This window comes from Neomonachus schauinslandi, chromosome 8 (genome assembly GCF_002201575.2).
Source record: "Neomonachus schauinslandi chromosome 8, ASM220157v2, whole genome shotgun sequence".
Lineage (NCBI taxonomy): Eukaryota > Metazoa > Chordata > Mammalia > Carnivora > Phocidae > Neomonachus > Neomonachus schauinslandi.
Genome location: NC_058410.1, coordinates 50597965 through 50617402, shown reverse-complemented (window position 1 = coordinate 50617402; position 19438 = coordinate 50597965). Strand labels below are relative to the sequence as shown.

The window sequence follows — 19438 nt, the reverse complement described above, 5'->3', positions numbered from 1 at the left end:
GCTCTCTCTCTCTCTCCCCCTCTGAAATAAATGAATAAATCTTTAAAAAAAAAAAACAACAACAACAAAAAACAAGTGCTCTATTTAGTTGGCGTCAAGATACAAGTCCAAATGTTAAAATGATACCAGGATAGCTAAATGATGCAGGGCAACTTCAGAGAAGTCACCAGAGAATATTAATTAAGACTACATGAGACACACCCTGAATTTCTGCCTAAAAACTTATTTTCCTTTGTCCAATCCTCACTGGAAATAAAGAACGTGTTACAACAAATTGTACAAGAATTTTTCACATAATTTAGTTGTTGGAAGCCCCCACTTAACCTGTAGTTCTTTGAATCATTTTCATATGAAAGTTCTTATGAATTACAAATAAGTAATTATATGTGAAAACTATGTACACACATATATTATATCAATGCTAAGCTCTTTGTTCATAGTATGGGTGGGGAAGCAAACATAAATCTATTCCTTGTTTATATGGAAAAAAGTGTGTGGGATTTTTTAAGCCACTGGAAAAATCAAGAAAGTGGTTTTTGAAACGGCTTTTAGATACATGTACAGAATTGAAATGATCATGATTAAAAGAGCTTAATACATTTCTGCAAATACCTTAGGGGGAAAATGCCTCTGGATTTTCTGGACCCATCTCCTCTGCTCCATCCCCTATTTTCATTTGGATCTTCTCTTTCCTTTGGCCCTCTAGCCTATGCCCTGCTCAGTTTGGATGATGATGGCTTTCTGGAAGGGAACTTTGTTTTATTGGTTTGGAGTTTGTGCTCAGACTGCTCCAACTCCAGCAGGCCTTTCCTCCATGGCACTCTCCAGCAGACTGGAGTCTCTGAGTCTCCCAGACTGGGAGTCTCACCTGCTAAGGGCTGCTCTTCTCAGGGGGACCCCTCATGTTGTCTATGTACAGAGAGAGGAGCTCTTTCTCTCTTCCCTCCTATCCCTTGAGCGGCACAGACCTTCCAAACTCAGCCTAAAAGGGCTAAAAAGCAAAACTCAAGAGCTATTTTTAATCCTGGTGATCTTTCTCCAATGAATGATACAAAAGTATTGGTAGCAGAGGGGTTTTGCAAATCTCTGGACCATGTCTTTGTGAGATGTGATGACTCAGGAGTTGGAAGTACAGATGGTAACTTATGAGAACCACAGTGAGGAACTGGAGGAACATGTTCTCTTTGGACCTAGACTTTGTGGATGGCTTCTGCTTCATGTTGCAATTTCATGTCCAGAAAAGATAGTTGCTCTCATTGGTGTAACCATAGCTATAGATGGTATGGAAACACTACCTAATGCATTTATTATCTTTTTTTAAAGTTTTTCTTTTTTTTTAAGATGCATTTATTTATTTTAGAGAGAGAGCATGCACATGAGCGGGGGGAGGGGCTGAGGGAGAGAGAGAGAATCCTCAAGCAGACTCCCCGCTGAGCACAGAGCAGGTCGCAGGGCTTGATCCCAGGACCCCAAGATCATGACCTGAGCCAAAAACAAGAGCCAGCAACTCCACTGACTGAGCCACCGAGGCGCCCCTAAAGTTTTTATTTCAATTCCAGGTAGTTAACATAGAGTGTAATATGAGTTTAGGGGCACACTGTAGGGAACTGTGGGAAAGCCAGAGAAAAGGTGATGGGTAATACCAACAGAACACAGTGAAAGAGCCCCTCATTTTTTGATAGTGTTTCCTCAAAGAATGAACCCAGATGCCTGTTACATAGCCCCCTGCTTAGAAGAGTGCTCCTTGGCACAATGGGTGGGGTCTTTGGCACTCAAATGCCAGGCAAATAATCTGTGCAGATATAGATGTCATTCTCTGTACAAAGAGAGATCATAAGATAAAGGAAATAAAGGATAGTAAACTTCCTATTTATACTAGAAACACATTCAAGCACATAGAAATTTCAGAGGGAGGAGAAAACCAATGGAATCCACATTTACTGAGCGCCTACTATGGGGCAGGGATTCTTCCATGTACAACACATATTAAATCATTTAATCCTTAAACTCTATGAGGTAGGAGCTACTTTTTGCATTTTATAGACAATAATGTAAGATCAGAGAGGTTCAGTAACTTATCCAAGGCCACATAGCTCAGAAGTAGAAGTGCTGGGTTTCAAGCCTAAATTTGTCTCCAAAACCCATGTTCTTTCTGTCATGTCATGTTGATATGACTGATGTGGAGGTGAATATCACAACTCAATAATTATTAGAGACTATAAATGGAAATTAACCCAGTGATTTTTTTTAAGTAATCTTTATGCCCAACATGAGGTTCAAACTCACGACTCCAAGATCAAGAGTCCCATGCTCTACCAAATGAGCCAAACAGGTGCCCTAGCCCTGTGATATTTAACCAGCTCAGTTTTTATGGGGTCTTTTCTGCAATGTGGTGAAAATATAATGGGAAACACCATGAAATCAAATCATGGGGACCTTTGGTCAATCAAGGTTTTTCTGTTCTTGGACATGAGAAAGGTACTCCCTCCCCCCAAAATGTCAAGATCAAGGATTAGGTTACCCCAAACACTTCTGAAGCTATCACTTGGGGTGATTACGAATCTCTGTGCTCCTACACTTATTGTCCTCATTGATATTCAGTACACGGGCACCACAATGCCAAGAAGTACACAGAATTTCAAGGAAAATACACATTTTAGAAAAGGATTGTCATTAACAAAAGTTGAAGAAGACTGTATTTCATGCTCAGGAAACAAAAAAAGATTTTTATATTTATATAAAATAACCTATTTGCTTCTCCCCACTCCTAAAGAATGAGATTAATTTAGCACTCAAGTACCACATGGTTGCCTGACAAGGTTAGAAGGGTTAGAATTGAGAACCCACCCCCAAAAAAGGAAGGTCAATGGAGTCAAAGGCCATGTAGAAGAGAGGAGGCCCAAGCAGGGCAGGAAAGGGGACAGAAACTGACTCTCACTAAAAGGAGAACAAAAAAATACATATATATATATATATATATTTTAAAGATTTTTTATTTATTTGTTTGACAGAGAGAGAGATAGCGAGAGAGGGAACGCAAACAGGGGGAGTGGGAGTGGGAGAAGCAGGCTTCCTGCTGAACAGGGAGCCCGTTGCGGGGCTCCAATCCTAGGACCATGGGACCACGACCTGAGCCAAAGGCAGATTCTTAACAACTGAGCCACCCAGGTGCCCCCAAAATATATTTTTTAAAGGAACAAGACAGGAGCACCGGGTGGCTCAGTCAGTTAAGCGTCTGACTCTTGATTTTGGCTCAGGTCATGATCTCAAGGTCCTGGGATGGAGCCCTGCCTTAGGATGCACACTCAGCGGGGAGTCTGCTTGAGGATTCTCTCCCTCTGCCCCTCCCTCTATGCTCTCTCTCTCAAATAAATAAATCGATTTTTTTTCCTTAAAAAAAGGGGGGCAAGACACTATTCTTTGCCTATCAGATTGGTACATAATTTAAAGATTGCTCATAGTGAGTTTTGGTAAGGCTAAGGGACATGGACACTCTCATATGCTACTGGTGAAAGTAAATTAATCCAGCCTTTTTAGAAGGTAATTTGGGAGTATATGTAAGAAGATTATGGTGCAAATCTGGGGTTCTCATGCATCACTTTAGCATGCATCAGAATCACCTGGAGACTCATTAAAACACAAATTGCTGGGCCCTGCCCCCAGAGTTTCTGATTCAGCAGTATGGGGGAGAGTTGGAGAATTTGCATTTCTAACAAGTTCCCACATGATGCTAATAAGGCTGGTCTAGGGAATACATTTTGAGAACTACTGGTATAAATGGTTGGGAATTTGGCTCTAATGCTTATCAGTTGTGTGACATATACAAGTTACTTAACCTCTCTCAGTTTTGTTTTTCATTTATTAAAAATGAGGACAACAGGGTACCTGGCTGGCTCAGTCAGTGGAGAGTGCAACTGTTGGTCTTCGGGTTGTGAGTTCGAGCCCCACCTTGGGTGTAGAGATTACTTAAAAATAAAATCTTTAAAAAAAATGAGGACAATAAATAGTGTCTACCTCATATAGTTGTTGTGAGAATTAAGAGTTAATAAATGTAAAGTGCATATGGGAAGTGCTCACTAAATGTTAGTTCAATAAATGTTTTAATGTTTTTTTTAAAGATTTTATTTGAGAGAGAGCACACGCAAGTGCACACATGCACAAGCAGAGGGGAGGGGCAGAGAGAGAGGGAGAAGCAGACTCCCATCTGAGCAGAGAGCCTGACGTGGGGCTCTATTCCAGGACCCTGAGATCAAGACCTCAGCCGAAGGCAGACGCTTAGCCTACTGAGCCACCTGGGCGCCACTCAATAAATGTTTTCATAATTTAAAATGTTCATTCTTTTTGATTGGACAATTCCATGTCTAAGTATATATCTCCAGAGAAACATTTATATTACAACCTAGATGAAATAAATTCATTTTTTTATTTTAAGATTTTTTTTTTAATTCATTTAAGACACAGATAGAGAGAGAGAGAGAGAGAGAACATGAGTAGGGGGAGAAGCAGAGGGCGAGGGAGAAGCAGGCCCCCTGCTGAGCAGGGAGCCCAAAGTAGGACTCGATCCCAGGACCCTGGGATCATGACCTGAGCCGAAGGCAGACACTTAACCATATGAGCCACCCAGGTGCCTGATGAAATAAATTCATTTAAAAATATAACTTAATAAAATATTCTTCACTGAAGAATAGAAAATCTGTATAGCTCTATAACCTTTAAAGTAATCCAACTTATAATTAAAATGTTTCTCATAAAGAAAACTCCAGAAGTCCTCCCTGGTGTCTTCTACCAAACTGCTTAAGGAAGAAATAATACAAGTATTGCACAAACTCTCTCAGACAACAGAAGGAGATAAAACATTTCCCAAATCATTTTGAGTCCTGCATAACCTTGACACTAAACTTGACAAGGACATCACAAGAAAATTATAGACCAATATCCTTCATGAATATGGATACAAAAATTTTTAACAAAATATTAGCAAATCTGTTGTCAAAAACCGACCTCCCTGCTCCAGAGCCAAAATATGTATTGCAAAGACAGAGTTTGGGTATAAAGAGGAACAATAGCTTTATTGCTTTGCCAGGCAAAAGAGGCTGCCTTCAAAATTGCAAACCCGGCCAGAGGAAGGGGCTGGGAGTTTTATAGGGAAATACAGGATCTAGCCAGTTTTGGCAGGAATTGTGTACGTGCCGCCAGCCTCCTTTGCCATGTCTTCAGGGTAGTATCAGGTTCCCAAAACAAAAGACTAAGGCGGAAGGGGAGATTTGCTGAAGAGAGGGAAAAGGTTACTTAAAGATTTATGCATTTATTTTAGAGAGAGAAACAGAAAGAGCGCACAAGTCGGGGTAGGAGCAGAATCTTTCAAGCAGACTGACCGCTGAGCACGGAGCCCCACTCGGGGCTCAATCTCAACCCTGAGATCATGATCCTGAGATCATGACCTGAGCCGAAACCAAGAGTAGGATGCTTAACCGACTGTGCCACCCAAGCGCCGGAGGTTACTTAGTTTAAAATCAAGCTTTGCTGAAGCAATAAGTGCAGCCATTTTGATTTTGTTCCACTTTATGTTTTAAGCAGTTTCAAATCAAACCTAGCAAATTAGAAAAATGGTAATACACCATGACCAAAATCTGTATTAGTTTCCTATGCTTGTTGTAACAAATTACCACAAACTTAGGGGCTTAAAACAACAGAAACTTGTTCTCTCTCAGTTCTAGAGGCCAGAAGTCAGAAATCAGTGACGGCAAGGCCACATTCCCTCCAGAGGCCAAAGGAGAATTCATCCTTGCCTCCTCTAGTTTCTGGTGACTGACAGCATTCCTTGGCTTGTGGCTGCATCACTCTAGTCTCTGCTTCCATCTTCACATCGCCTTCTCTTTGTGTTGATCCCAGGAATGCAAGGTTGTTTTAACATCCAAAAATCAGTCAGTGTAGCCCCCGATACACACCCTACACAATTCCCCTCACTTGAGCAGGACTTGCAAATATGATGGAATAGTCACATCGGTGATTACATTATATCATATAAAACTCCACTGTAACAGACTAAAGAGGAATTTCCCTGGCAGCCTTGAAGAAGCCAACTACCATGTTGTTGAAAAGGCCACATGGCAAAGTACAGTCTCTAGGAGCTAAGGATGGCCCTCTCCCGATAGCAGACAAACCCTACAACCACAGGAGCTGAATTCTGCCAAAAACTAGTGATCCTAGAAGAAAACTCCAAGCCTTAGATGAGCTTGAAGTCCCAGCTTCCACCTTGAGATCTGGGGAGACTCCGAGCAGAGGACCCAGTCAACACATGACCACACTCCTGACCCACAGAAACTGTGAGATCATAAATTTGTGTTGTGCTAAGCCAAAAAAAATTTTTTTTAAGTTTATTTATTTATTTAAGTAATCTCTACACCCAACATGGGGCTCAAACTCACAACCCCAAGATCAAGAGTCGCATGCTCTTCCGACTGAGCCAGCCAGGCGCCCTTGGCCAAAAATATTTTTTAGTGTAATTCATCATATTAACAGCATAAAGGAGAAAAATCATATAATCATCTCATATGCAGGAAAGGCACTTAACAAAATGCAGCACCTGTTTGTGATTAAAACTCTTGTCAAAATAGAAGTGGAGGGCGCCTGGGTGGCTCAGTCGGTTGAGCGACTGCCTTCGGCTCAGGTCATGATCCCGGGGTCCTGGGATCGAGTCCCGCGTCGGGCTCCCTGCTCTGCGGGTAGCCTGCTTCTCCCTCTCCCACTCCCCCTGCTTGTGTTCCCTCTCTCGCTGTGTCTCTCTCTGTCAAATAAATAAATAAAATCTTTAAAAAAAAAAAAAAAAAATAGAAGTGGAAGGAAACTTCCTCCATTTGATTTAGGGCATCTATGAGAAACGTTCATCTAACATCATACCTATTGGTGAAATATAGAATACTTTCTTTCTACGACTGAGAACGTTATAAGGTGTTCATTCATACCAGTTCTATTCAACATTGTATTGGACCTGCTAGCCCATGCATTTAGGCAAGAAAAATAAATAAAAGTTATTTAAATTGGAAAGGAGGAAGTAAAACTGTCTTTATTCACAGATGACATGATTGTATATGTAGAAAATCTAGGGGAAACCTCTCATATTAGAACAGTGAATTTGGCAATGTTGCAGGATATAAAGGCAATATGCAAAAAACAATTGTATTTCTGTATACAAATAATTACAAAATGAAATTTCACCCCTCAAAATTTCTACCTTCCATTAAACACTAGAGAACAATTCAGCCATGTTCTTTGCAACTTTGTAAAAAGAATTGCCTTTTCTCCAGTTTCCAATTACCTGTTCCTCATTTCCATCTGAGACGTCACCAGAATGGCCTTTATGTCCATATATTTCTACCATCATTCTATTCACGATTATTGATGTGTTCTCTAAGAAGATGGAAGCTTTCTCTCCAGCTCTCCTCTTCTTTCTAAGCTCTCAGCCGAATTGCCTCTAAAATTTCTCATTTCTAGCATGCACCTCTGACTCCTCCAGCCTCCCTCCAACCCCCAGTTCCAAAGCTGATGCCACACTTAGGTACTTGTTATAGCAGCACCCCTTTTCTTGGTACCAAAATCTGTGTTAGTCTGCATGAGTTGCTGTGACAAAATACCACAGACTGGGTGACCTCAACAACAGAAATTTATTTTCTCACAGTTCTGGAGGCTGGGAAGTCCAAGATCAAGGTCTGGCAGGGTTTGGTTTCTGGTGAAGGGTGTCTTCCTGGCTTGCCAGTGACAGCCCTCTTGCTGTGTCCTCACATGGTAGGAAGAAAAGGCTGTGGGGAGAGAGAAGAGAAAGTGGGGGAGGGGGGCGCAAGGTAAAAAGGAGAGGGAAGAGAGCTCTCTGGTATCTCTTCTTGCAAGGAAATTAATATGATTATATCAGGGTTCTATCCTTCCCCCCCCATCACAGTCTTATCCTTATGACTTCATCTAACTATAATTACTTTGATAAAGGCCTTATCTCCAAATATAGCCACACTGGGGATAAGGGCTTCAACATAAGAATTTTGAAGGGACACAAACATTCAGTTCATAATAGCACCTTTAGGTGAAAAAATTCAGCAGTACTTTCTGAAAAAATCTAAGCTGCAGAAAAAGCCTGAAAAAGCAGAATGCACTTAATACATCTTAATGTTTTAAGTCAGTATTTTCATCTCTTTCCCTTATATTATATTCTCTCATTTAGAACAAATGAACAAATGTTCCTGTTAAGCTTGTGTTTTGCTGGTCCAAGCTGGCTTTCCACTGCCTGCAAGATAAAATGATGCTATTTGAGGTTTTAAAATGCCCACCATTTAATATGATCCAGGAATTCTATGCCAAGGTAAAAAAAAAAAATGATGCTAATGACTTGCTCTATTAATTGCCTGTTCTGTGTTGGGTATCATGACAGGTGCTGGGAATGCAGGAAGAATAAAACCCGGGGGCTGTCCACAAAGAACTTATAGTCGGCCAAGGACATGGACCCATCCTTTCAAAGTGTTCTTCCCAGGAGCAGTAAGAGGTTTGTACCGTCCTCCACATTCTCTTATCCAGGTAGCTGGTTAGAAAGGCAGCTATGGTCAAAGAATAGTTTTCCAAGGGAAGCTCTACCCTCCAAATAGCACTGTATTGAATATACATACGGTCCGTGCCAAGCTGTGAAGCAACTGGACGTGTGCAGAAATGGAAGTTTTGTGTTTGTGCCACTTAAACATTCTTCAATTCACTCCATGATGCCCTTAACCATTGGGGTAACCACATTAGGTTCATCAAGTAAGTTATAGGGGACAGCCAGGTAAAAAAGAGTGTTCTTATAAAAAGGAGAAGAACCCAATGCCACTCTACCCACAAAATGCTGCCTATTTGTTTTTTTCTAAAATATCATTCTAATCTTCATTTTCTTATAGAAAGGATGTTTTCCCAAGAAACGTTTTTAAAACTGTCATTTTGCCTCTGAGGTATATGTAAGCAGCGTGTCCGTGGTTTTGTGACATCAGAAGCATCCTGAATAAAACAGCATATTGCAACTCGCAGGGAGACTTTGCGTCTCTGCAGAACAAGTGTTATCTGAAAAGCTTCTAGGCATGCAGATAAAATTTTGACACTAAAACTTATTAACAGGAGTTTTTCTAGACTTAAAAAAAATCCACAGAGAAACAAAGTCAATTAAATTTTATTACAACCAAGAATATAAAATAAATGCAATGTAATTTATTTTAGTTTTAACAGTCATTTCAAGAAGGATGTCAGGACAACTCAAAAGCGGGGAAACACTCGGGCTCCAAAGTAGCTGCTCTCCTGCCCCCCACGGAGCGCGCCTCGCTGAGGGGCAGCCGGCTCTGAGCGCACGCCTCGCGCCAGAGTGGGGGAAGCATACACGGTCATCTCTATCATCATAGAAAGAGGGGTGCGTGCAGAAAATGGCTGAAAGAAGAGACAAAGACAGGTACACTTCACAAATAGGAATTATGGGAATTACAAACTAGGCAGTTTAGAAAGGATATACTACATAACATATATAAAAAGTACTTTAAATTGTTGTTAAAAAGGACATCTTCAGTCCAGATTTTGTGTAATACTTTTAGTGTCTACACAGACAAATCTTTAAAAAAATTAAATAGTATTAATTTACTAAATATTTAGGAGATAACAGTGCATTAAGGGTTTTTTTCATATAATACATACATATCACTCCTTTGCAGTGATAGCATAGAAGAGTAAGTATGGCCTTAGGTACAACACATTTTTTTAAAAATCCTAAAACAATGAACATTGCTTTATATGATATCTGTGACTACTCTTGAAGATGATGGGGGCCTAAACTGCTATGTTTGATATAAAATATTACTTATACTTGAATCCTTCAAGCCTCCTTTAGGTTAACTGCTATTTTATTGCCTTTCTCCACTCCCTAGAAAGATATCACCAGAGAGTTCAGGATTTGTAATTTTCATAGAATTCTTCCTTCATTGTATAGTTTCTGCCACATCATTTTATTCAAAGCAGATTAAGCTGCAAATCTTATTGCCGACGATGTTTCCTTTTCCCTTGAGCAGAGAAAACAGCATCATTTCAGAGGTATACACCCAGCAGTTGCTTCACCAGGAGTGAGGCAGTGAACATGTAGGTAAACGTCGTCCCTTTCCATTCTTCAATGTAAATTAGGTTTAGAAGAGCGAAAGAGTAGTGCAGAAGGCCAAAGTTCTAAGTACTAAAGTTTTAAAAACACACAGATATAAAAATATACATGCCCTTGGTTTTCATAAGTTACTGCACGATCTACTTTTATCACAAGGATTGCTTCAGCCTCATAGTAACAGCCCTGCCACCAGGCTACCTTCCCCTTGAGCTCAGCTCCCCTGAAACTCTAGAATCCCTTTTCTCAAACACACACCTCACCAGAAAGCTAATTCGAAAAGTGATTTGTAATAGGGAGGGCAGAGAACCTTCACTTGTATTCCTTCCTTCCTTTCAAATAACCTCCCTTGGTTTGGGTGTTCTCATGGGCTGAGGGGGTGGGGGCCCTTCCTGCATTCTCAGGAAACAAGACAGTAATATGTTTTCAGAGAGGAATGAGGTCATTTGGGGACTACAAAGGTAAATTTTAACCTCAAAAAGCTTCACAGATCTCCCTCGAGGTCCCACAGTTTAGGGTCCAAAAGAAGGTTAAAGGCTTTGTTCCCCTTCACAGGGAAAAGGGAATCATGAGCCAAAATTATTTCAAGGGTACTGGGCCCAACTGGGCATCCCCAACTCCGAGGTAAGAACAAGAAGAAAAGGGCCAGTACCAGCACAGTGACCAGAATAATGGGGATATCTGGCTGTATCCTGGAGAACACCGTGGACTAGGAAAAACAGATGAAATCCCCTCATGGTTTCTCTATCAGTTCTGCCAATAAAACTAGCTATCTGCAAGGAAAGCAGGGTAGTTCTGTGATTATATAAGCACATATCACAAGAATAGTGTATCAAAGTTGCTTATAAAGTATTCAGGGGCATGGTATTTTGGTCTATGCACGTAGGTGGGCTTTCCTCTTATTAAATGTAAGTGCCCCCCCAAAGGCAGCAACAGAGCTTCTGTTTTCATTGTAATTTCCCACAACCACTTAAGGAGTGCGTTCTGCTTATAAGGGCCACCCAACTGTTGCTGAAGGCTGCTGTGAACATTTCAGATCCGCACTAATGCCTGTTGTGATAGTTAATCACTGGCTTTCTCTAAGGTAGATAGAAACCTCTGGATAACACTGTTTCTCACACAGCAGAATTTGGAATAATAAGTCTATCCAAGTGAGTTTAGAAGTAAACAAAAGGACCTTCATACTCTTATAAGCCACTCCTCTCATCCCAGGAGAACTTACTGTCAATGGAATGGATCCTAAGCTCCTTAAGGACAGGAAGTGTGTCTTGCCCTTTGAGTCTTCTGGCCAGCCTGGCACTGGGCACGTGGTGAGGGTGCAGGGAACATCTGATGACCCATAACTCTGGACAGTGAGGCTTCAGGGCACAGGATAGAACTTTATACAGGTAGCTATGTTATGCAAAGGGCTATTAATTTCCCATTTAAAAAAAAAAAAAAAACAAAAGGAAGGGGTGAATTACCATTGAGACGATCAGAAATTCCTTCCAATGGAGCAATGCCGACTGTTTCATCTTCGATGTTCATGAGTGTCACTATATAGCTTTTATTATTAATAAGCATTATTATGCTGAGATCAGGAAGGTCCTTGCTGGCTACAGTATCACATTAATAGTGCAAAATGTATACTGGCTTCTGTCTAAAATCTTATTTTGCTTGTGTATGGACCCAGAGTATCATAACCAGGTAGATAAGTTCACAAAGAATAGTTTTTAAAAAATGCATATAACTTGCATATACAACAATCAGCTATTTCTTCTAGCTCAAGAAAACATTTAAAACAAGGCTGGTGCTGCTAGTAGCATTCAGAAGAACACAAATTTCTTGCCCCTTACACTACAATGGGAGATCTAAGTCTTTACATTTCCTGTGACTCTGGGGAGTGAGGGGCTCCTTTCACTGGCTAAGAAAGAACTCAACCTCTAATTCATAGATCGTGGAAATGCAAATATGCACTTTAACTAGTATAGTCATGTATACTATCTGCCCATAGCTTTTTAGGCACAATTATTAAGTTTTCTCCTAGGGGCAAAGAAAGCATTCAGTGCAATGAAAAGATCCTTGATAGAACTAAGTTTCAGTAACAACAGCAAAATTATGCATACATAATACATACTTGAAACATGAATAAAACCTAAATTTTTAACATGCTTTAAAAATAGTCACTCTATGTCTAATGCAAATATGAATGCAGAACGCTGCTCTTTATTTTAAAAGCAGATTAATTTGCAAATTAATTTGTAGGCTTCTATTTGAGTACTCTTGATTATGTAAGAAAGTTACTCAAGCTAACCCCGATGCGAAGAAACCAACAGTTCTTTAGAGAAGCCAACTTTATATACAATACACACTAAAAGCTTTTCCTTCAAAGATAAGTAACACATCCTTTGATCAACATTACTCCTTAAAGAAACCCTAGTGCAGTTAATACTCTCTTCTGCTTTCTGGTATGGGGCACCAGAGGGCTGCAGTTCATCAAAGCTCTTGAAACCCTTTTTAAGGTAGACTTAGCTACATGAAGGTTAAAATGAGAATTCTTAAGTACTGAATACTCTTCAGAACAAGGTGATTCTGGGAACTACGTTCCATATGAATGACTGATTATATAAAAACTAGCACATACTTCAGTTCTTCGTAGCATAAAGCATAGTAACTGTAAAGATCTAGGCTGTTTTTGGTTGTAAGTTCCCTCTGTCCCACGATTCGTCTTTTTTTAGACCTTCCCTGAAACTAGATAAATAAAAACGTAATAGTAAAGTACTTTGGGACAGTAACAATTGCTGTTTAAGACTTCCATGAGCAAAACAGTCATATTCTGTGAAAACAACGTAGTGCTTTAAAAGGTGCATTTTTACCTGTGTTGCTAGATCAGTTCATGAAGTATAAAACTATATACCACTGGAGTCCTGTGTCTAAAACATTAAAATCCTATTAAAAGAGCTTTGAAAAGATAAATCATAGTGATTGCTACAGCATGAGAAAGGTGCACCAGGAAATCCTTCCAAAAAATGCTGAAGGTTACAGAAGTTAAGTGCTGGGATTAGATCAGACTCTGGATCAAAGTCACAATGGAACACATGCAGGGAAAGGGTGTTGGGGAAACTTCACAAAAATCTTCTTTAAGCCCATAAAGAAGAGACATCAGTCAGTCCTGCAAAATGCTCAGGATGGAGTCTTCCTCCTAAGTGGATGAGTTTTAAACGGCATCATCGTTTGCATTTTTTGGTTCTTTCCAATGCGGACATCATATTGCTGGAGTCTGGGCTCTGGGCCGCGGCGGTCAGTAGCGGTGGCCCTGGTGAGACGGGTGGTACTGTGCACTCTGCTGGGACGAGGACGAGTAGCCGAGTGTGCTCTGGGACTGAGAGGATCCCTGAACACTGCTTTGGTAATTCAGGCGAGAACTGGAGTGCTGGAGGAAGGAAAGGGAAAAAGGGAATCACTGGGGGAGGCAGAGAATGGCTGAGGGTGTTCATCAGGACAGGACGGGGCGCAGGAACCATTTTCAGAGGCTCCTGGTTCAGAGTGACAGCAGCGGACAGCTGATGTGAGCTCGTTAACACATCTTGCGTGCTTGGAACCACGACCTGCCGCCACTGTGACGTGTTTTGGCAGGCATGAAGTTTGGCTGGATTTCTTTGGGGGCATAAGCCGCAGTGGCAAAGAAAGGCAGAAGGGAAATGTAGGCTGGCCCCCTGCTCTTGATACTGACTAACTCTGCTTAGTTGTTCTTTGTGTAACTGAGATTTGCAAACAAGAACGCTCAATTTGGCACTGAATTAGTGGTATTCATAATGTATACGGATGTGCTGTTAACTTCCTCATTATAAATAACAAAGCGATGATTAAGAAGTCATTTCTAGAGAAGAGAATTTTCAGAGGTGGAGGTTCCGATAGGACAAAGCAAGGCAGGGTAGGCAGGGTGAGGTGGCAATAAGTGTGTTGTATAAACCTCAGGTAACATTTAGAATGAAAAAAAATGTTCATACGTGAAAATGCCCTCAAGAGAAAGCAGAGACAAATGTATTTCAATTCAATGTTTTTTTATTACCTTAAATGAAACATTCATCTTCATGGTACCAAGGGCAAATATGAAAAATATGTTTAAAAAATCATCTATAGAATAAGAACACGGTGCCTAGTTAGAGATAAGCAGAGCTGGAACCACTGTCTTTAGCTAAGCTCGGAAGGCTGGTTTTTCCCGTGAGCAAAGTGGGAAAGATCTTACTAATAAAACCATTACTTGGAGTAAAAAATGTAAATGACCTTGAGGTGGCACCGGGGGTTTAAGGAAGGACAAACCAGCAGGTTGCCCCCTACTCAATGTGCAAAGGCTGCCAAACTGAACTTGCAACATCTGGTCTAAGACAGCAGGGCCATAAGATAGTCTTGGTGAAAAACAGCTCTGCTTAGCTCCTTCCCCATTACAGAACTCTGGCTAGTTGCAGAGAGCAAGATGGAGTCACTCATGTCAAGCAGGGGCCTGTGTCAAGCAATGACACAGCAGCTAAGGGGACTGTAACTCCCAGATATTGCCGAGACCAGCACCAGCAGATGACACCTCAGAACTGATTATCAGCGGATGCAGAGGAGGTTGGCAGGGGCCCAAGACTGATTAAATCCCTTTAAAAAGAGAGAATTTTTGCAGCAAACTGTCCCACTTCTCAGACACTGACCCTTCTATGTCCGACCACTTCAAAAAGGCACCTGTAGCCGAAGGCTCTGCCCGACTGATCTCTGAACAGAACTGAGATCCTTCGCTGCTTGAACATCCAAAGCACGAAGTGCCGAGAGCTGACCGGGACCAGACCGAGGCCTTATCTCAACTCTGCGCCCACAGACTGACTTCTCATCTGGTTCGATAACTTCCTACCCCTTATGCTACCTCATTTGTTGTGTGACTTGGCTTGTGTTCTGCTCTGTGTGCCGTGTAAGGAGCCAAGTTAATCATGTGGTGAAAAGTCACTGAGTTTGGAACCCTGCACCTGCTTTATAATGTTAATCTTGCTTTATGACTGAATAAAGCCAACATGTGGCAAGACGGAACTGTGTTTGTGCCTTCGTGGCGTGCTCATGACACTAGATGTGTTGTGTAAGAAGCCTTTCGGGCTTCCAAATTCACATGTTTTATTTTTAAGTTTATTATGAAAAACATATTCTTGCCACTCACATGACCTACAATTGCTACGCTGGCTATGATTATTTTACTTTTGCAGATTAAATTCAGCACGAGAGTTCCTCCACTCTAGGCAAAGAACAAACATGTTGAAATGTGAGTCGCAGGTAGGTGCAATAGGGTTCTCCCACCCCCACGTCATGCTGATCTCTCCAACTAAGTAGCTGAAATATCTACCAATTCCATAGATACGCTGTTTTATTTTTAAGTAGATAGCACAGTATGGGACAAAGAAACATTTTGAAGAATTCTTGGATTTGAAAGGAATACAGTAGGAAGGTAATCTGTCCATAATGGACTATACTCAGGTTAATATAATAAAATCAGAGACACAAAGATGAACCAGTATATAATAGAGGTCTGGTGCTCACATAATAGGAATAAACTAAACTACAGTCGGGGAGGGGGAAAGGAATTTATAATAAAATTCAAATAATGTTCATGACTACTACCCAAATAGCAAGCTCTTTTTAGTAGATCAAAATGAAGCCCTTGATTAGTTTCATTGTGTTTAGAGAAGAAAACCACAGGCACCAAATAGTGTCACTTAGGCCAAGTCACCAACCCAGAGCTTAATACCTAATCTAATTGCAGTTTCAACTTTCCCCAGAAATGTAGTTTACCAGGTCAGTCAGGAAATTTTCTGATGGTTGCCAAAGAGTCTGCCACCTGGGCCCTTTCCATTCCCCCAAAGGAAGATGAGGTAATTCGCACACTCAGGCCCCTGCTCTTTCCCCCTAAGGGAAAGTGACCCAGCCTGGAACAATCTTTTCTTCTCTTTTGCTAATAACTTTCTTGCCCTGCCCTCCTTCCTATAAAAACCTTCCATTCTGCACAACTCCTGGGAGCTCCCCTCTGCTTACTAGATGGGGTGCTGCCCAATTCACAGATCATTTAATAAAGCCAATTCGATCTTCACATTTACTCTGTGGAGTTTTGTTTTTTCGCCAGCAGAACCAATGGAAGTATATTGTGTACTCCTCTGCTTGCAGGGACTCTTCCAAGAGAAGTTTTCAGAGAAGAGGTTGTGCGAACACATTCGTCTGCAGATATATTCCAAATGTAAAGCCAGTTGAGGCAGCTACTTATTATGTCTTTCTCGTTAATGTTTCTCTTGGTTCCCGTTCCTCATCAGTGAGTTTATGACTCCCTTGCCTGTGGTTTTGTTTTCTATTATCTCCATCGTCTTGCTCCTCTTCCACCAGCACCCTGAGGATCTACAAGTTTTAAGGGTGTTCCCCCCCCCTTTCTTAGATCTTAGCTGGTTACTTTCCTTGAAAATGAGGGCTTAAAAAAAAAAAAAGAAAGAAAATGAGGTTTTGTGGGGTTTTGTTTTGTTTTGTTTGCAGTATTCCCTATGGTTTTCACAGGTATTTTTACCTCTCTCTCCCCAAATACTAATAATCCTTAGACCTTTTTCCCTTTAGTTTCCCAAATTAGTAGTACAACCTGTAGAGGCCACTTTTAGACAATAGGCTTGAGCAATGAAACTTGATCAAGGCAAAAGAGCCCACAGCGACCCCCTGGCTGCTGAACACAGACAGCCCCCTCAGGGGACCCACCTCAAGATATCCACAGGCCCTAGCTGACCAACGGGCTACTTACAACCAGGCACAGTCACCAAAAAAGGGAGAACTCCATAGTCATCATACCTCCTCACCTTCCCGCTTTAACTACAGCCCCCACCCCCAGCCTCCTGGCACACAGCCTCTCCTCTGTGGTCCTGCCCACTGCTCTCTTGCACTGTATTCAGTAAACTTCTATCTCCTTTGTTACCCTTTCACCGCCTGGACCACCAGCTTCCACCCATCCCCACCCCACACTCGGGGAGCCCCCAGCCCATCAAGAGAGACACCACATTTAGACAGATACCACACAATTGTAGGGGTTTTTTTTAATCTTAATAATAAAAAGTATTTTCTAGTCTCAAAAATACTTACAATGAGATTTAACAGTGATTTCTGAGAAGTCTCAAGCTTAATCCCTTTCTATGTTTACATGGCTACTGACTAATTATTTCCTCTCGATGACAGCAAATCTTTCTCAAGTATGCAGCTTATTTTGTCCAAAATAAGCCGCTGCTCTGCTCTCTTTCAGTTGCTTATCTGTTATCTTTTTCTGACCCAAAGCTGACAGGCAGCTGGAAGGGTAATATGAGAAAGCTTCTTTGAGGAGGGAGATGCCTGCCTCACCTTCCCTCCTCAGGAAGTCCGGAAAAACAAGTCAAGAAATGAAATGTTTTGCAATTACATGAAATATGGCCACAATCTTCATTTTCATATAATGACCTAGAAATAGGATTGTACCATTTGTACAAACTTTAGAGTCAAGTACTACTTAAGTCTAAAAGGCTCTATTATAAAATTGATTTCTGGGGCTCCTGGGTGGTTCAATTGGTTGAGCATCAGCCTTCAGTTCAGGTCATGATTCTGGGGTCCTGGGATCGAGCCCCTCATGGGGCTCCCTGCTCGGCCTGGCGTCTGCTTCTTCCTCTCCCTCTGCCCCTCCCCGCTGCTCGTGTTCTAGCTCTCGCTCTTTCTCTCTTTTAAAAAAAAAAAAATCCTACTTCCCATTTCATAAAACGTATGGCCGCTAGCAAGAACAAAAGCGAGGGCCGTACCTGATAATCTGACGGCATAACAGGCCCGCCGGAGTTTGCGCCCGAAGGCCCCAGGCGGGGCTTCTTGTTGGGAGGCACCTGGTTGAGGCCCGCGTCCTGACTGTGCTGCAGGCCGGCCCCCGCGGCCCCGGCCCCGGCGCCCGCCCCGCCCGCAGTCCCGTTGGTCTGGGTGCTGTTCTGCTGCGGCGGGGGCGCCTGCGGGGGGGGCCGCCGCCTGCTGCGGGGGCGCTGTGGGCTGCTGATGTTGGTTCTGCTGCTGCTGCTGATTCTTGGAAGAAAACCCAAAAGGCAAACTCGGTATGAAACTACATTAACAGGACAGTGCTTTCTTTTTCTTTTCCTTTGTAACAGGACATTACTTCGATTACTGGGTATGCACACGTGACTGCGACCGAGCTGGAGAGCGACCTAGGTGGGACACGGCAGTGACTACAGCCGGGGCATGCAGCATCCCCAGAGGTCCGAGTACTGAGTCCTGAACAGGTTTCATTCTCTGGGGTTCATTTAAGATTGCGCAGTCATCCTCCAGCCCAGTCGCAGACAGCCCGCTGGAGAGCACGCGGCACCCAGGAAGTCGTTCTGCACGCACGGACCCAGCGGTACTGGTCTCCCTCAGGAGTTTGGAGAAGTAGAGGGATACGGGGAGGGCCTGATATATCCAATTACAAGCAAAGAAGAGAAAGATGCTTTGAAAGCAGGCTGCTATAAAGTGATGGTGTTGACACCGAACAAACAAAATGCAACAATTAAGAATGCTGGAATGGGGCGCCTGGGTGGCTCAGTTAGGTAAGCGACTGCCTGCGGCTCAGGTCATGATCCTGGAGTCCTGGGATCGAGCCCCACATCAGGCTCCCGGCTCAGCGGGGAGCCCGTTTCTCCCTCTGACCTTCTCCCCTCTCACGCTGTTTCTCTCTCAAATGAATAAATAAAATCTTAAAAAAAAAAAGAAAAAAGAAAAGAATCCTGGAATAAAATGGGCTCTAAAAGAAATCAGAAATTCATTTATCTGTAAACTTATTATATTTCAAATTGCAAAGTACATCTGCAGTCACGTCAATACATACTTAAATAAAGGCAGTTAAATACGTAGGAATCAGTAGATTATACTTCCCTAAATTCTCTTTTTGCCTCCCTTACTCTCTGGAAGTGAAGTGTACCATAGCTTATACCTTGTCACCTTTCTCTTCGGGTTCATCTTCATTAAGGAATTCCCGTTTGGGGTATGGAATCTGGCAGCCAGCAAACACACTACAAAATCATTAAAAAAAGAATATACATCATGACCTAAAATCTACAATATCATTGACCTTAAATGTTAACTTAAGATCCCACTTTTTTTCCTTAACATATTTTCCACTCTTCGTCTATAGCTAATATTTGCTGGATGCCTCCCAAGACAACTTAATTCAAGCAAATAAGAAAAGAATTTGTGGTATGCCTGGGTGGTGCAGTCAGTTAAGCATCCAACTCTTCATTTCGGCTTGGGTCATGATCTCAG

At 42.0% G+C, this 19438-nt stretch overlaps 1 protein-coding gene across 1 annotated transcript in view; it reads right to left on the bottom strand.

Moving 5' to 3' along the window:
* Positions 1 to 12874: 12874 nt before the first annotated feature.
* The window catches only part of CDK19 (cyclin dependent kinase 19), a 170241-nt gene continuing 163677 nt past the window's right edge, over positions 12875 to 19438 (bottom strand). The window contains 4 exon segments of the mRNA XM_021693283.1: positions 12875 to 13556; positions 17941 to 18144; positions 18146 to 18208; positions 19110 to 19188. Coding sequence (XP_021548958.1) covers positions 13425 to 13556; positions 17941 to 18144; positions 18146 to 18208; positions 19110 to 19188 — 478 coding nt within the window. The 3' untranslated portion in view covers positions 12875 to 13424.